This window comes from Xiphophorus couchianus, chromosome 6 (genome assembly GCF_001444195.1).
Source record: "Xiphophorus couchianus chromosome 6, X_couchianus-1.0, whole genome shotgun sequence".
In the NCBI taxonomy this organism is placed as follows: domain Eukaryota; kingdom Metazoa; phylum Chordata; class Actinopteri; order Cyprinodontiformes; family Poeciliidae; genus Xiphophorus; species Xiphophorus couchianus.
In genome coordinates, this window is record NC_040233.1 from 1,473,651 (window position 1) to 1,492,292 (window position 18,642).

Consider the following 18,642-nt stretch of genomic DNA (forward strand, 5'->3'; position numbering starts at 1 on the left):
TCGTATGAAAAAGAAAAATACTCATAGGAGGTAAATTGTATGCCTTTTGTCAGTTAGGTATTTTCTACCTCTTCTATTTCTGTAACCTGTTCGTTTCTATCGATGCCATAAAGAAGGTGTATATCACGGTATACTTTGTTAAGAGTAAAGATTTTGCCTGTAATGTCTCTTTCCCTTCTAATAAAAATATTAAATAAAAAAAAATAAATAAATAAAAAATAGCTCCTGGAACAGATCTCTGTACTCTTCTCTGGGATGTGAAGCTTCATGTAATGAATGAGTGACTCCACTGCTGAGAGTCAGACCAGAACTTGATGACCTGGGGCTGATTGAAGATGGCTACAGCCACATTTTAAATATGCTGTACATCTTTTCTTTTTGGATTTTTGTGTTCTGTTTTCAGAATCTGGTAGAATTGGGAACAAATTCTGGGTTTTGGCAACATGAGAGGAGCAGATGGGAAAGTTTAGTGACACTTCAGTGTGTCACCTCCCTGACACGTTACTTCAGTGAGTACTCATTAAATGTGCAGAATGAGCCAGAAGCTCAAATCGCCAACCACATGATCAAGTGAAGCTAACAACGGAGCAGTTAGCTTCACTTCGTTCAGAAGAATCAATAAAGTCCTTTTTACCGAGTTTGGCAACAAAGAAGTGAAAGCTTCTTCAATCATAACAGAGGCTCAAGTGTCTTTTACTGAACATTTCTGTTCAGTCTTTATTGAGCAAAAACGGCGAAAGATGATGACAACTGCAACAGCTGGTTGTAACGTAGCAACCGAAATCAATACAAGATAAGATAGTGACAAAAGAAAAAATTAGATTCTGTTGAGCATTCTTCAAAATAAATCATGCTTTGCACTTAAATATGTTTCACTTCACCCTTTTGTAATTATGTACACTCATGTTAGATTTAGAGATCATAAATTATGCTTAACATATTATAAAGAAGTCATAACAATGGAACCTTCTCTTGAAGAGATGCTGCAGAATCCCACAGAGTCTCATCTGGACCTGCAGCCTGGTTCTGGTTCAGTCTCTCCAGCTGCCTCTTCACTTCTAGATACAGAAAAGTGGAAGCTGGAGGCAAAGCGGGTCAGAGGAAGGTGGGATGTCTGTATGGCTGGAGACAGGAGAGGATGATGATGATGATGATGATGATGATGATGATGATGATGATGATGATGATGCACTTGTTCCTGAACTACACCTGCTGAAGAATGTGTTCAGTTCTATCCAGACTTTCATCTGTCTGATCCTCCTTTTGCTTTAAGCCTGACCACACGTCTCTGATATTGTTCCTCTTCAGTTTATTCTCCAGCTTCTTCCTGTACTTCTCCTTGCTGACTCTAATCTTGACTTTGAGCTTCTTCTGTATACTCCTCAGTAACTCTCTGTCTCGTTCCTAAAGACTCTTTGTTTCTGGTTTAATAGTTCCTTTAGGTCACTGGTGATCCAGTGACTCTATTCTGGTGGGAATGGTTCTGATCACACAGAGGTTTATATAGTCAGTCACACACTCAGTCATGGCACTGATGTCATCTCCATGTGTAAAGTGCTTTACTTTGGAACCATATTCACATTTATACACTGATATGAATGTGGCAGCACTAGGTGGAGCTCATGAATATTATGCAACTTCAGTTCTTCGATCCAAAAAATAAGCAGCTCAGCAACACCACCCTGGGAATATTACCTTCTTTTTTTAAGGCACATGGGTTCAAATATGCAGATATTTATGACATTTGAGATGAGATCTAAATTTACAAATCAATTTATTAAATTCTATGTAAATACTGTTTTAAAAACACATTCTCAAAAAGAAAAGCAAATAAGGAAAACAGGGGAAACCCCACAGAAGCTGAGGTTACTGGTAGGAGAGGCAGAAACAAGGGACAGCATTTAGCAAACAACAATAAAAAAAAACCCTTTAAAGCACCAGACAGTGAGACAAGTTAAACCCACTTCATCATCTAAATGGACACCAGAGGGCAGTCTTTTCCATGAAGACTTCCGTTTCCTGCTGATGATAGCATTGTCCCAATACTCCTCTGTGTGTGGAATGAAACAGTGAAAACAGTTTGTTCTGGTGAGACGAGCAGCAGTGTGGCAGAGCTAAGAGACCATGTGCCCTATTGCTGGGCTCAATAAAGATTCTCTTTATTCTCACTTTCCACTCTTGGACAGGTGTCCTCAGATGTCCTCAGATGTCCTCAGATGTCCTCAGCTCATTCCCTCCCTTCATGGATATAATCTTATGCCTAATTGGCTAACTGGAGCAGCTAAGACCAGATATAGGGCTGTGTCTCACAGAGGAACATCTATGTCTGACTACGAGTGTTAGACTTTAGCATGGTCAGAAGTATACAAACACTCAGTGTCAACGTCATTCTTGGATTTATTTTGTTCATTTTATTATTCATTTCTGTGTATTTTTTCTTTTTTTAATCTCTTTTTTCAGGGTGAGGATGGTCATAATTCATATTTCTGACCTCTGTCTTAGAGTTCGTGTAAATTACACTGTTAAAAAAGTCACTGGAGAATTTACAGTAACTTACTGACAGCAGGGTTGCCAGCCAGTTACTGTAATTTTTACGGTAAAGAAATTACAGTAACTTTACAGTTCCCTTATTGTAATTTTTTTTTACAATAGCCTTACTGTAATTCTATTGCAGTTTTACTGTCATTTTTATTACTATCTTACTGTAATTTGATTAGTGTCACTGTATTTTCTTTAAAATAGCACAGTAATTATATAACATGGTTAATGTGATTTCATCACATTTTTGTCATAAAATTACAGTAGTCTTGTAGAATTACAAAAAGTTGCAATTAAGTAAGTAATTGTAATTGAAGAAATTGTGACAACTTTGCCGAAACTCGTTGTTTGAGCTTTCACGTGTCCGTAGTTCTCCAGATAAGCGCACTGAACAAGCGCGTGGTTGCTACGCGCGTGCTTTCTCAGTGCTCATAACGAGCACGCGCGTATTTTGCCGCCTGTGCGGAGCGGCAAGAAGAGGCAGGGGGAACCGAATCTGATGGGGAAACGCGAATCGACGTAATACCGCGTTTTACGTCGACGTTTGATATGGGCCATGAAGCCCATATCAAACATTCACATTCTCAAAAAATGTTTTGTCTCAAACCAACCATGTCTGAAGTTTCTTAGTTTTCTAGGTTTTTATATTCAGGAGGGTTTATACTGGCTTAGAAATGTTCCTCTACATTCATTTCCTGTGATGAGCAGGTGTTCTATCAGATTATCATACGCTGTCAGAATAGCGTACATGCAGTGAGTACGCATGCCTGCGCATGCGCATTAAGAAGTCCGACCGTCAGAGGAGCTCAGTTCAGTTTACGCGAACTGGGACGAAAATAAGCCATTAAATTGCTTTCAATAATAACTAGATAGATATAAATGCATTGTCGTGGTTTCAAAGTGTATTTAAAGCAGAGTCTAGCTACAGCTGCAGTCAGCTACAACACGCCCCCTTGTGAAACTCATTAGCCTAGTTAACCGCTAAGTCAGGATGTCACACCGCTGTTAATAGCAAATGTATGACGATCTACGTCATGATTCTATGTTGCTGACTAACTAAGATCATATGGTGATGACAGGGTATACTTGTCTGATAGATATAACCGTCAGTTCGTGCTAAGCGGCTCTCTATTGTCCTCATCCATCCGGTGAAGACCGGGGTAATTCGTGTAATTACAGGCTAGTAAACTAGATGTGCACAAAGTTGGCTAAAGATGCAACTCAAGAAAGATGAAACTGTTCAACTCTTGTTGCTGTCTGTCAGCTGTCGCGGAAAAAGTATTTCGCTGTTCGTAGCTCCCCGTGTGTAACGTGTTGCTGTGAACTAGATATCACTCCGCGGGAGAGAGGCGCTGATGTCAAAATAGATGGTTCATTAATCTGCGTTATGTAAAATTAACGCATTAAACGCGTTAACGTGGACAGTCCTATGTGCGAGAGAAAATAAAATAAAATAAAAAACAGTTGAGGCATCCTACCCTCAAACAACTTCCGCAAAAAGACCAGAATATAACCATCTGCATAGGTGAACTAAAAAGAACTTGTGTTGCACATAATGTTAGCTGAGAAATAACCGAAGTTAGCTTTAGCAAACAAGCGAGAGTAGCTCAATATAACCACATCAAATATATTTTCTTACACAAACAAACACAAAAAAGCAATATGTTTTTTAAAAAGTACTTACAAGCTAGAGTCCTGTAAGTGCCTCTAGCCTGTGAACGTTCGCCTCCAGTAGCTACATTAAAAATTAAAAATTTACAGTACAGCTGTAAATTTCCGCACGTGATCCAGCGGTCCAATCAGGCCCCATATATTTTCCATACGCATTTCAGATCACAGTGAAGAGCTGTATTTTCAAAACCTTACTGAATTTTCACGATGTAGTTTTTACAGTCATTTGTTACAGTGTAGGACAGCTGAAAAATTAAAAGTTAATTTAATGTACCTTAGTCATTATTCCATCTGTAGATGCCAGCATCTCTACGCTTCACAGTTGGAACCATGTGAAGCGTTTTTGTTGGTGCAAACTTTGCTACTCTTTGTGTCAAACCAAAGAACACTGCAAACACACACTTCTTCAGCACTGATGAGGAGTTCATCTATGAGAGGTGAGCAGCCACAGATGCACAGTAAATGTTGTTTCATAGCACTTTATATGAAGAATACATGACATTTGGACATTTTAAATAAAAAATAAATAAATAAATAAAAACAACTGAAAACAATAGACGTTTTTCACAACTGGAAGCTAGAAAAAATACAAACCAAACACCACCAAACCATAAACATAATGGATTATAAGGTCTCTGCAAACAAAATTTGAAACTAGACACAAGACATGTAAAACATCCAAACTCTCAGTTAAGACTTTTATGAGTATTGAGCTCATTTTAATTTATAATGTTAATTATTGATTTATTCCTTATTGCAACAAGCGTAGGCTACATATATCTCAAATTGTTTTGACACCCTAAGCAGACGCTGGACTCTGAAATGTTTAGTTGGATAACCTAGAAAAAATACTTTGTAATCACCATTAAGACTTGTGAGTGAGCTAGCGCCATGTGAAGCTCACAGCTCTGGAGCTCAGACTGTTGGCACCATCAGGTGACAGAACAAAAACGCCTCAGGCCAGCTGAACCAGTCTGGGACTGGAAGCTATCAGAGGTTGCTTAGTGATGCACAAACGTAGAAACAATATTATGAAAGCATTACTATCAGCTATTACATAAAGGAAAAGGGATTACTGCATAAGCATGCATAAACTGTTCACCTACTCAGCCCTGCTGGGCTCTGGGAACTTGCATGTCAGTGTGTGTGAATGTGTGTGTGATGTGTGAGTGTGTGTCCAAGCAGTGCAGATCAGCAGAGAGATTAGTGTTTTCTGAGTGTGTGGACGGCTTGATGGAACGTTCTGGAAGCCTTTCAGCTGTAGGAAACTGGAGAGAAGACAGAATCTTGAAGTTCTGACTTTCTTCATTTGAGCTGAACAGAAGGAACCAAACTAAAACCAACTTCAGGAGTTACTACAGTCAGTAGTGTCAGTGCTGGATCCAGGCAGAGATAACGCAGTGGGATAACGGACCATGCTCCTCCCCTGTGGACGCCCAGGCTTTTGGCCACATCACAAGTGGTGTCATATCAGCTAAATCAGACCGAGAAATAATCCGTTTATTTTAAAGTGAAACAGAGGCTTGGTCAGACTCCACTGACAGCAACACTTCAACCTCACTGGTCAAATGGCAGAGGAATACGAACAGGCAGAATTTATCAAAGGTAAGTTCAGCAAGAATATTTATTTTGTATCAAATAATTATTCAATGCAAATCTCACATCCATCATATTTCAGCAATATTAATACAACCTGCATGTGTTGTAAGCTGCACACTGAGACTGGTGTTACTAACATACTGTATATTACCTATAAACCTTTTGATATACTGAAGTATCAAAAGGTTTGTCACTGGAACTTTTCTGAAAGAATAGGACTGTCATGAAAAGTGGGGTGTGGTGGTGAGGCAGACGCCATAGACCCAGGTTGAAGTGGATGAAATGAAGATTTCATGAAAAATATCCAGAATAAACACAATCCAGAATGCCGGGCAGCACAGCCGAGCGGACACTAGGGCTCGACGCCGGTAGCAACCGGTTAAACGGAGGAAGAGACGGACTGGGCACACAGGCGACAGCGACAAGACGCCAACTGAGACAAGAACTAGACCAGGACCCGACAGAGACACAGGTGACATTAAATACACAGGAGATAATCAGGGAATGAGACACATCTGGGAATAATCGAGGGGAAGACAGGACAACACACAAACTCAAAATAAACACACAAAGAACTCAAATCAACACAGAGAAAAACCGATTCCTAACAAGGACATTCCACCAGAACATTTATCATTTATGAATGGATATGGCAATAAACACTTGCTTATTCTTATTAGATTTAGTTATTGGTAAAAATATGGAGCTGCATAACCGTCAATCATTCAATTTTAAGGTGACCACTTTTCATTTTCTGTAATTCCTTTCAGAAGTTCCAATGTTTTATTCACTGATGTAATATTTACAGGAGGTGGGATGGAAGTTGCTTAAAAAAATTATAGACAAAAACATGTTACAACTCTTTAAAGGTCAGCCTTTACTTTCTGAAATGTATCTTTAAAAAAGTGCATGAGAAATGGGCCAGATGGGGAATCTGAGGGGCCCATCACGTTCATATGGCTGACCCCGGGTGGGGGCCACTGGTTATTGAAAGAAAATGATTTAAACGTAGATGTTAATCAATTATTAAACAAAAGAATTGACATTTCTCTTTGGTATATTATGATTATTTAAAAAGAAAAAACACAACCGTAAATTGTCATGACGACACTGGTGTCATGGACACGTTGACTTGTTAGTGTTTTCAGGGTGACAGTTAAGGTTAAGTGTACAAACTATTTAAAAATAATCTATCATTTTTTATTTTAGGAATCACAAACCAGAACTAGTTTTCCTGACATCTTGATTTAAATAAAGTCTTCTTCTGCTGGGTTCCTGTTTACAGCTTTTGATTTTTCAAAGTATGAATAATTTTATTTTTAACATAATTTCAGTCACCCTTGGACTGAGGTTAAGTGAATATTGCATTTTAAGGTGAAAGGTTTTGGCATGCTGCCATGTTAGGCAGTCGGTGGAAGAAGTTGGCGTTATCTAATCCAAGCACTGATCCTTTCTTAAGAATTCTTGAGCTTAAAATATAAACTCAAAGTTTTAGTCAACTCAGAAGTAAGCTGGAGGTTCATCTGGTTTGTCTGAAGGTGATGAGACCCAGACCAACACACCACAGCAGGGGCTGCTGGGACATGGAGTCAGAGCTGCCTGAGTCCAGTCCACAACACCTGTCATAATAATGAAATCCTGTCTGTCTGCGTGTGTTTGCGTGTATGTGTGGGGGTGTGCGTGTGTGTGTCCTGTACCCTGCAGATCGACTGTACTTTGCTACTCTTCGTGTCAAACCAAAGAACACTGCCAACACACACTTCTTCAGCACTGATGAGGAGTTCATCTATGAGAGGTGAGCAGCCACCCTGCTGCAGTCTCTGAGCCCGGCTCGACTCTCAGCTGTTCACACAACCTGACCTGAGACCGTCAGACTGTCGGTGCAAACAGCCTGGAAAGAAACTAGGTCAAACAAAATGAAGAATTTATGTTTGTTGGTTTTAAAGAACAGCTAGAGAAGAAACCAGGGTTATTACAAGGTCAGACCCAACAGAAAAATACACGTTAACACACACACACCCACGCACACACACAGGAACTCAGAACTAGTTGTCTCCAGTAGACCAAGCATGCATGTGAGGGGAGTTGAGCCACAGGTCACACGTCTCTGATGTTAGTCAGACTCATCACTGGATCTTAAATGTCTAAAACAATTCATATTGTCACCTTCATCAAATATCGGCCTAAATAATTTTTTGCATAAAAAAAACAAAAACAAATCTCCACCTGTTTCTTTCCAAATGATATTTTAGGCAAAACAAACAAATAAATATACATTTTACAAAAATAATGTAGGCTATTTTGTTTAAGAAGGTGACAATATTAATACTTCTGAAATCATATCTATTAATGTTTTAATAACTGCTTTCAAGATCTTGAATGATTTAGTTTTGATTCACCTTACCTTACAGTTGCCACTTATTTTTCTTACCTAGTAACAGACAGTGATTTAAAGTCATATTTTTCTGTCATAATTATGATACTGATATGTAAACTAAAAGAAAATAATGATTTCCTCCAAAAGGGAGTCCGGGGAAAAACACTGAAATATGGAGCTGAAACAGTCTGAATATTCACAAATTCTTAGAAAGATTCACATTTGTATTTCTAATATATCTGATTTAAAAGCTGCTTCTGGTCTGCAGACTTCACTGCATTTATCTGGGAATGTTTAGGCTTCCTGCTGTGGCTCAATACAACCAATGAGATATCTTCCTTGTTTCAGCCAATCGTGTGAATGGAGTAACTTATATATAAGCCAATCACAGAGTCTAGTCCACAGGTGTCAAACTCCAGTCCTCAAGGGCAGCTGTCCTGCAGTTTTTACAGCTACAAAACACTGGAATGAAATGGCTTCATTACCTCCTCCTTGTGTAGATCATTTCTCCAGAGCCTTAATGACCTAATTATTGTGTTCAGGTGGTGCAGCAGAGGCACATCTAAAAGTTGCAGGACAGGGTTAGGGTCCCTTGAGGACTGGAGTTTGACTCCCCTGGTCTAGAGGACCACAGAAATAGCCATGAGTTTGACATGTGCTGAAGATGCTCAGAATCTGAATCATCTACACAGATTTAAACTCACTGATGATGATTCTCTGACAAAGTGAAGCACAAAGCAGTGAGTCATGCAGAATGAGCCGGAGACTTCAGACCTAATCATGACGCCCTCACCTCCCAACAGCCACTTTCATGAGTTGACGTTCTGCAGGTATTTGTATATTTTTGAAGGTATTTTAAATCTGATCAGGGAGATTTCCTTTTAAATAAAATTAGCAGATTTTGACGCTAATAAGCAGTTTGGTGGAAGTGCTCTTTTCTAGGTTAGAGGCTTTAAACAGTGTGTGTTTATAATTCCACATTTGTATTCATAGATAAACCAGAACACCAAGGTGTTTTTCACTACAATCCTTTTTCATGTAACCCAAGCATAATAGAGAAATCTTTTTATGGTTAGGCTGTGTAATATGCATATGTCATTTTGAGGGGAGGAATTCAAATTAGTTTATGTATGTAACCTCATTCATGATGGTGGTTAGCCTGTGCTTATGGCTCCACGGTAAGATGTAGGCCAAGATGAGATCAGCGCACCGCCTGATGCAGAGATTTAGAACAATCTCCATGATGGCGTTCAGACCAGACACTTAATCATGTAAGCAGACACCATCAGGCTTCAAGTCTGGCACTTGGAATGTCATCATCGTCAGACATCAAAGTGGAAATTATCAAATAAACACAAAATGCCATTATTCTAGCCAGAAGTACCAAATTCATAAGAATATTTTACTTCAAACCACCATTATTAACAGAAGGACTATAAATATGTAAATAAAATAAATCTGATATAGAAACAAATAAGAGGTTAAATACTGTAGAATCTAAAGCTTTTCGTCAACAGCAAATGAATCATACCAGTTGTACCAATAACAACTGAGATCACAAAGAGATCCTCTTTTTGTGTCACTTTTAAAGTTTGAATATCAGCCCCAGAATCATGCAAGACTAGCAGAAACCCGTATGGATGGTCTGTTGATCCCAGCAGATCCCATCCAGCAGAGGGCAGGGCGTCCTTCCTTTACTACAGGAAGTGGAGTCAGCACATCAAGTTTACTTCAAGCAAAGATTTTCCTCTTAAAACTATAACTGACTCTGGAAAACCTACTCTGCACACTTCTGTCACATTATGGTGAATCTATTTATTTAATGCTGTTACAGCAGTAAAGAGGACACCTAAGTTCATTAGTAATGAATTTCTATCAGACTGGTCTAATAGAAAATCCAAAACTGGTTCAGCTACATTAAAGCTACAGTATAGTTACTGTATGCAGTAATTAATTATTAAGTAATTATTAATGTACACAGCAGCCAGATTTCTCACCAAATCCAGTAAATTCTGTCATATTTGTCCTGTTCTATATTCACTACATTGTCTCCCAGTTGATTTTAGAATTTGTTTTAAAGTACTTGTGCTGACATATAGAGCATTACATAGCCACTCCTGATTATCTTTGTCAGTTTGTAACTAAATATTCTGCTGCTTGTGGTCTTCGTTCTCTAAGTCTGAATCTCCTGGTTGTTCCACGAACACTGTTAAAAACTAAAGGGGACCGAACCATTCAGTCGGTGGCCCCGCAGTTGGCCCTTGCAGCTCCGTTTTTCTGACTCTGTCGAGGTTTTTAAAAAGCAACTAAAACATTTCTATTTTCCCAGTTTTTTATCTCTTGATTTTATTGTGTTTCTTATCTTGGTTTTATGTTTTGTATTGTTTCAAGGTTGATTTTTATTGTACAGCGCTTTGTGATTTCATTTCTGTGAAAAGTACTTGATAAATAAACTTTACTTACTTACTTTGAGATTTCAATTGGAGATATAATGGGCTTTATAAATAAAATGGATTATTATTATTATCATCATAGGGTTATGGTTAATAACTAAAGGAAAAAGGCATAACACTAATAAACTTAGAAATGCCCAAAGAATACAAACTAAGAACAAAATATGAAACTCAATATGAAGAAATGGATTGCTAAAGGTAAGATCTCAGCCTAGTTAAATGAATATGGAAATCATCATACAAACACAAAACACCCCAGAATTGTGACACGGAGAATCTTCAGCAAATCTTTTACTCCAGATTACTGACTTGACTGGAACATCTGCCAGCCAGAGTCCTTCCATGTGGAGTTTGCATTTTCTTCCTACTTGTCTGTTATTTTCTCTTGGTAATCCAGTTCAATCCAGTTTACTCTGGATGTGTGTCTGATAGTCCGACCCGGTTCAGGTGTGGCCAACGATCAGCCAATCACCAAGGGAGAGTGCATGTGGTCTGGAAGGATTAACAGGAAACTGAAAACAAACATATGTCCTGACTACATTCTGTTTCTAACATTTAATATTAACATTTAGTAACATCCACAAACACTGTCAAAGTAAATGTCAGCCATGTTGGATTTTAAGTGATTCATTTTTACATTCTGATACACTATATCTCATTGTTACATAAGTTGTTTTATTTTTTACTGTTTGATAACTAAAAACAACCAATGGAATTACATAACATTTCTCACTTTATGTTCTAGTTTCTACGCAGACTTTGGGCCCCTGAATCTCGCAATGCTCTACAAATACTGCTGCAAACTCAACAAGAAGCTCAAGGTAATACTGAAAGTTTTAACCATTTCAAATTTTGTTCCTTCACCTTTATTATTTATCTGTTAGTGATCTTTTGTTCTTTGGATGTTTTTTGTCTGGCTAGTCCTTCACAATGTCTAGAAAGAAACTGGTTCACTTCACCAGCTATGACCAAAAGAAGAGAGCCAACGCTGCTTTTCTCATCGCTGCCTACTCTGTAAATATAATTTCATTTTCCCCCTCACTCATCACTCCATCAGTATACTTCTTTGTCTAGTTGCTCATTGCTACTAACCCAGTTTAACTTTTACTTTGTAGGTTATCTATTTGAAAAGGAGTCCAGATGAAGCCTACAGAACTCTGATCTCAGGAAATAATACTCCCTACCTGCCATTCAGGTACAAACCCACAAACATGCACCAGTTAGCAGCTTTCTCCTTGTTGACAAAAAGAAAATCCAGCTACTTGGAAATCTAACCAGTTAACTAGTTACTTTACACTAATGGCTCATCTGAACCGAGTGTGTAACACTAGATCCAGTTCATGAACCTGGATGATCATGCTGCTTCCAATGACTTGGGAAAAAGGTTCATTTTTCTGTATTTCACAAATATGGCTGACACCAATCAGAATCTCCAAGCTGGTAAAGTTGTTGCTGCTGCCTTGTTGTTGCCCCTGCTGCCTTGTTGTTGCCCCTGCCCCTGATGAACATTATTGAATGATCCATCCATCCATTTTCTAACACCATTGTCCCTAGTGGGGTCAGGAGGTGCTGGTGTCTATCTCCAGCTAACGTTCCGGGCGAGAGGCGGGGTCACTCTGGACAGGTCACCAGTCTGTCGCAGGGCAACACAGAGACATGTCATGTTTTTGGACTGTGGAAGGAAGCCAGAGAACCAGAGAGAACCCGCCACGCACAGGGAGAACATGCAAACTCCATGCAGAAAGAACCCAGGACCTTCTTGCTGCAAGGCAACAGTTCTACCAACTGTGCCACTTATGCGCCCATTATTGAATGATGTTTATTGAAAAAACGTTTAAACTGTAACAACAAAACAGGTAAAAACAGCAGAGAAAGTAAACCAGCTGTAACTCAGGGACAAAACAGAAAATCGAGCAGATAAATGGGAGGATCGGGGTAACCTAACCCTAACCCTGAGGAATGGAATAATCAGAAGAGCCTAATCCTTGGAGAGACAAAGAAACCAGTGTAGCTAATCAGAGGTGAATGGAAGCAGCTGAGAGCGAAGACAGAGGGAAATCAGGAGATGGATCTCAGCTGGCTGAGGGAAAGGAGAACAATGAACTAAAACTAGAGAACTGAAGGGAAAAACCTGGAACTAACAATAAATACATGATTTAAAGAAACAAGTCCAGATGCACGGAGAAGAATAAATGCACAAAGAAACTAACAGAATAGAATAAACTAAGCTCAAATGGCAAGATCTAGTAAGAAAACCACAAAGACAGAACCCCAAATCATCCCTCTATTATCTACTTCACATTTTTAGGTTAAATATTTTAAGTTGTAGATGGTCAGTTGAAGGGCAGATTTATTGAAAAACTGTGAAATAGGCCTTTAGTTTATCTTACAGTTCAGTATAATCTTTCTGCTTACCTGATGCAGAAATATATATTTTTATCTGCAATGAAAACCTTCTTGTGTGAAAACTGCAACAGACTTTTGTCATGCAATGTGCTAATGCTAAGGAATGTACATATGTGCATAAACATATTGTAGCAGTGATCTGATAATAACGTTATCTAATGTCATGCTATGCAGAAGTTCCATCTGCACTGATGAATATTCCCTCTGCTCTCTTTGCTGTTTTACTGTTGTGACTTTTCTTATTTTTTAAATGTTGCTGTAACAAGAACATATAAATGAAATACTGCTCCTGAATTTATTTACAAGCTCTGGCTGATGAATGGTTCCGTATTACACTAATCTAAACCTTTGTTGAGCTTATCGACATCCTAACGTTTATGTGTCCCACAGGGATGCAGCGGCGGCAGAGAGCACCTTCAACCTCACTGTCCTGGACTGTTTACAGGGAATACGTAAGGTAGTGTGCACGGCTCGCCTCTCCTCATGTTTCCATCTCCTCCTACCCTGGAGTGACAGTTGGCTTTTCTGGTTCTAGTGAACAGTTATTATGTTTCTCTCTTGCAGGCATTGCAGCACAGATTCCTGGATTTTGAAACTTTTAGTCCTGAGAAATATGAACATTACGAGGTAAAAGTGATTAGCTGTGGCAACCCTTAAGTTTGATTTGGGTTTATTCCATGATATTAATTGTCAGCAAAACTATAAAGGGTTTTGATATCTCATGTGTGAATAGTTGATGCACATTATTCAGTAACTTCCATTTGTGTTTTTGCTGTGTCTGACTTCAGCGAGTTGAAAATGGAGACATGAACTGGATCATCCCAGGAAAAATTCTGGCTTTCAGCAGCCCTCATGCTCGAAACAGGGTGGAGAACGGTGAGTGGAGGAATTCTCATTACTGCAGGGAATGCCAAAGGAGGGAACAGTCTTCCTTGGTTTGCCTTACAAAACTAATGGAACCATTACACCTTTATAAGTCAGGACATTTTGTTGTCATTCTTCATCTTTCATCATGATATAGTTACAGTACATCTCAATGTCTTTTGGTTGGATTTGATGTGACGCAAAGTAACTACAAAACTGAGAGAAAGATGGAAAATATATTTGGTTTTCAACATTTTCAGTAAAGGCAAATTTGAAAAGTTGTGGTATACTTTATATTGATCCAGGTCTCCTGAGTCAACACTTTGCAGTGCCACCTTTCCTTCCACTTCCAGCTGCAGACCTTCTGGAATTTGTCTCTAGTAGCTTTGAACGTCTGGAGACTGAAATATCTTTTGCCTTGTCTTTGTAAAATAGTTCAAGCTCAGTCAGCCTGGATAAAGAACGTCTTTAATTGTCTTTGAATATCCTGGCATCCATCAAGTGTTATTTCTTAAACCCACTGTAACTTTGTCCTTGTGAATTTTAAGGTTATCCTCTCCATGCACCTGAGGCATACTTTGAGTTCTTCGGCCAAAACAACGTGACTGATGTGGTCCGCCTGAATAAGAAGTTGTACGAGAGCCGACGGTTTGAGGACGCACAATTTGAACACCATGATTTCTTCTTCATGGACGGCTCAACACCCTCTGACCTGATCGTTAGACGCTTCCTGCACGTGTGTGAGAGTGCAGAGGGAGCTGTAGCTGTGCACTGTAAAGGTGCGGTTGGATGTTTTTTTTCCTTGCGCTCTAAGAACCATGCAGAAGCTAAATGTATCACTTTCCAATCTCAGCTGGTTTGGGCCGTACAGGCACTCTGATCGCCTGCTATCTGATGAAGCACTTCAGGTTCACAGCAGCTGAGGCTATCGCTTGGATCAGGATCTGCCGACCCGGGTCAATTATTGGACCCCAGCAGAACTTCTTAGAAGAGTAAGTTTAAGACTTTGTTAAGGATCAACAAGAAAAACTACATTTGAAATTTTTATTTTGATGACGCCTGTTTCTAGAATAATTTGTCATATTTTAGATTGGTATTAACTCAATCTCTGAGGGAAACTCAAGAAATCTTTTATGTTCATGAATGGATTATGTGGAGTGTATGAACAAGTATGCCCGAAAAACCTTAAATATGGTGAAAAGTTCAAGATTTACTGTTACTCATGTCAGAAGGTGAAACTCATATTGCATACATTCACTACAAATAGAGTGAAATATTTAAAATCTTTATTTCTTCTACTTTTGATGATCATGGCAAATGAAGTAAAAAAAAAAGTGAAGTGGGAGCACAGGCTCTCTATACCTTGACTTTTTTCTACATCCATTATCTCACTCGAAACAACAGAATCATCCAGTATATTTTTCTAAAACATATTTCTAATTTACAAATTAGTAAAAGAAAAAAATAAATAAACGATCACAATCAGACTTTGTATTTATTTAGCAAATGATTTTTCTATTTTTGTTTTAAAGAATGGAAATCAGTTTTAACTCTTGACAACAATTATTTCTCACAGAAATTCCTCTAGCTAAAGTGCAGTTGTTTTAAATATTTGTCCTAACCTTTAGTTTTTTTTTAACAAACACTTATCTCTTAATAATTTATTTATTGAATTATTAATAAAAGCTTTGCACATTGTCAATGTCATTATCAATCTGAAGTGAATAAATTTCCATCCCATTGACTGATATAGATTGAAAAACAGCAGGAGGTAATCTATTTCTCAGCACTGTTAATTGTTTCCATCAGATATGAGGACACATCACCCAAAAAAATCACCACTACTGCAACTTGATGAGAAGATGCTAACAAGTTATATTTTTAGCTAGAGTAATTTATCACTCATTGTGTAATATGAGAAGGGGTGTGTGTGTGTGTGTGTGTGTGTGTGCGTGCGTGCAGGAAACAACACAGCTTGTGGGTTCAGGGAGATGTGCATCGCTCCAAACAGAAGCTTGCCCAGCAGAGGTTCAATCGACAGCAGCAGCAGCAGCAGCAGTACCATCTGCCTGGTTCTGACCCGGTACCACTGGGCAAACAAGAAGCAATGCCTCATCTGGTTACAAGCATGAATGATCTGTCAATCAAAACCGCTCTGTGCAAATCCTACAGTTTGGATGAAGTGGGTCGTTGAAGTTTTTGGCATCTGTTTTTAAGCAGTGTAGAAGTGTAGTCAAAGTAACACTGATTTTTTATGTGAGCAGAGCAACTGTAAGGAAACCAGTCTGACCCAGGGAGACAATCTGAGAGCAGTGAAGGGAAAACGGACACCAAGATCAGCTTCCTCCTCTTCCAGGTACTGCCCGCTCATACAGCAGCAGGTTTCATGTGATTATCCTTAGGAGGAAGAAAAACACTCCTCAAGCTCAAAGCTTAAAATTCTAATTAATTGAATATTAATTAGAATTTGAATTTTGTCTTCCATCTTCCTGGGTCAGTTAAGTTCCTTACAAGGAGCAAGAACTGCCCTGACCCTAACTTTTAATTCTTACCCCTCGAGACAGCAGTGAGGGGTGATTCATACAGGGACAGGAAGTTGTCACGACTGGCAATGCCCCCACAGGAAGTATATCCTGTAACTTAGAAGCCTGTACAATTACCTAGAGCAGCCCAGCTGGAAGTAGCAGTATTTGTCCACCACATTCCATAGTGCTTAGAATGAATTTTTAAATTGGTATTGCAGCACTCAAATCTTTCATATAATTGCTGAGAAAGATTTTTGCATATTTCTCCTGGTACGTTTATGGTTTATTATTAGTGTCTTTAATGTCTCCTTGCCATCACCCTAATCTTTAGCTCCCTCCCTCCCTTCCTCCCTTTAAAGATGTCAAATTTCTTTCTACCTTTCTTTCAGGTCAAACATGTCAAAGGAGTCCCACTGTTCCATCCTCCCTCCCCCTAAGTCACCTAAAATCAGTCTTTCCCTTCCTCCATCCTCTTCTAAAAAGCTTAGAAGAAGCTCTTCCACTGTCACACAGATCAAGAGGTGGGTGATGACTGTCCTGCTGGGTGACACAGACACCATTTTTTTTCTGTCTTTGCATCTCTAACTCTTTGACATTGCATGCCTCTCTCCTCAGCCCTTTCAGCCTTAGTCTGTTCAGCACCAGGCCTGCACTGATTCACTGAACTCAGCTGGGAGAACAAGGTTATGGATCTGACAGTGAGCAGATTGCAAAACTGGATCAGCCAGAGTCTGAGAAGGCCTTAAACATTGTGTTCATGAAGCTGTTGAATTCTGCTTCATTGATTTGCGAGAACAGTCGATGAACAAATCAGCTGTTAAGAATTATATTTTTCCTGTAATACCCATTGTAACATAACCACTATGTTTGTTTTTTTCTGAATAAATACATTAAAGAGTAAATGTATCAAACTGTTTTGTAGAACAGTTGCTGTTATTTCATAGTTAAAATCTCCACTGTTTAAAGCTGATTTTGGGCAGCATCATGCTGGTTTTAGGTGTGGTTGAAATTAGTGAATAAAAAGGGGCGTGGCGTCGAAGAGGAAGACGCACACAGTCAGATCTGTGCAGCGGGAGATTTGACTTGATTGAATGTTTAAAATAAGTTAAAAATAAAAAAAAAGAGATAAAACAGCAATCAAAGTTCAACCCAGCGCCGCAGATTGTGCATTTAGAAACCGGATCGGAGCTTGTACCCAGGAAACGCCGCCCGGTGCGAGAGGACGCCACCGAGGGGGAAGAAAGACACTCCGGTGAGATCTGGACTTTTGGTGGTACCACTCTTTTTGCTTATCTTTTTTGGGGGGATTTTGACGTTTTGGATTTTTCATTTTGGATTGGGACTTTGGATTAAAACAGAGAAATACTTCCAGGACTTTGTTTTGTTTGTTGGAGGATATGGAAGTCCTTTGTGGACATTATTCTTTTGAAAAAAGAATGGAAAATTTTGGACATTTAATTATTTAGGTTCTTTGCTGATATAAACTGAGTGATTTAAATCTAACCTATAATTATTTTTTGAGGGATTTTTGGTTATTGATTTAGTTATCAAGATAACTATTATTATTTCTTAGTATTGTGATTTTTTTTTTTTAATAAATCATTGTTGCTAAAAATCAACAAATTTCATATTGAGTGGTTGGATATTTATTTTCTTATCAAATTAATGGTGTAACATATTTTACCTGATTCTTGTGACAGATCCCCCTGCAGTGTATTGTGAGTTCTGCTTTAAGTCGAGCTGAATTTTACCCCATGAACAACCGGTGGTGGTTGTCTGTGACGCAGACAGGGATTGTCTGAAGATGAACATAGCAACATGTTGCTTTCTCTCACTTTTGAACTGCTGATGTCGACAACAGACCTTTTAGAGATGAACTAACAGAAGTTTTAAAGTGAGGCATGAAGAACATGTTTTGTGGCACAAACAGAATACCTTGAAGACTCTGCTCAGTACGCTGCTGTCATCCTGACTTTAACTACACCCATCATCGGCTGCTAGAGCCAAACCAGCTGAATATTACCACAATGCTGCCACCTGCTGGTCAAAGACAGTGACTGATGTTCTGCTGGGAACCTTTTGCTCCTATTAGGCTTAATTTAATAGTGATTTTTTTAAAAGTAGGATGACGCAAAAACACTTTTTAGAATATTTCATTGAGCAAACAGTGGAGAAAATAGCAAAAGTAACAATCCCAACAATATAGACA

The 18,642-nt window shown here is 38.9% G+C and overlaps 2 protein-coding genes across 5 annotated transcripts in view; one reads left to right on the forward strand and one right to left on the reverse strand.

The window, feature by feature from the left end:
- Positions 1 to 687: 687 nt before the first annotated feature.
- The window catches only part of dnai4 (dynein axonemal intermediate chain 4), a 35,232-nt gene continuing 17,277 nt past the window's right edge, over positions 688 to 18,642 (reverse strand). The window contains exon 18 of one of the 2 annotated variants that reach the window (XR_003595959.1): positions 688 to 1,058. The gene's annotated coding sequence lies outside the window, so the exon portion shown is untranslated. Of the gene's footprint in view, positions 1,059 to 7,585; positions 7,711 to 18,642 lie in introns of those variants that run through there. The other variant, XR_003595958.1, reaches the window with a different exon arrangement.
- Positions 1,065 to 17,816, forward strand: LOC114146761 (dual specificity protein phosphatase CDC14AB-like). Of its 3 annotated transcripts, none has more exons than XM_028021092.1 (14): positions 1,065 to 5,814; positions 7,513 to 7,603; positions 11,384 to 11,459; positions 11,560 to 11,652; positions 11,754 to 11,833; positions 13,435 to 13,501; positions 13,609 to 13,671; positions 13,833 to 13,920; positions 14,457 to 14,687; positions 14,762 to 14,900; positions 15,871 to 16,090; positions 16,173 to 16,264; positions 16,823 to 16,954; positions 17,049 to 17,797. In XM_028021092.1, exons 1-14 carry the CDS (start codon positions 5,778 to 5,780, stop codon positions 17,095 to 17,097), a joined length of 1,458 nt encoding a protein of 485 aa, XP_027876893.1. In that variant the 5' UTR covers positions 1,065 to 5,777; the 3' UTR covers positions 17,098 to 17,797. The 3 variants fall into 3 exon arrangements, 2 of the variants coding, with proteins under 2 accessions (XP_027876893.1, XP_027876892.1); XR_003595960.1 differs by lacking the exon at positions 1,065 to 5,814 and adding an exon at positions 17,806 to 17,816 and having other exon boundaries at positions 6,299 to 7,603; positions 17,049 to 17,685; XM_028021091.1 differs by lacking the exon at positions 1,065 to 5,814 and having other exon boundaries at positions 6,299 to 7,603.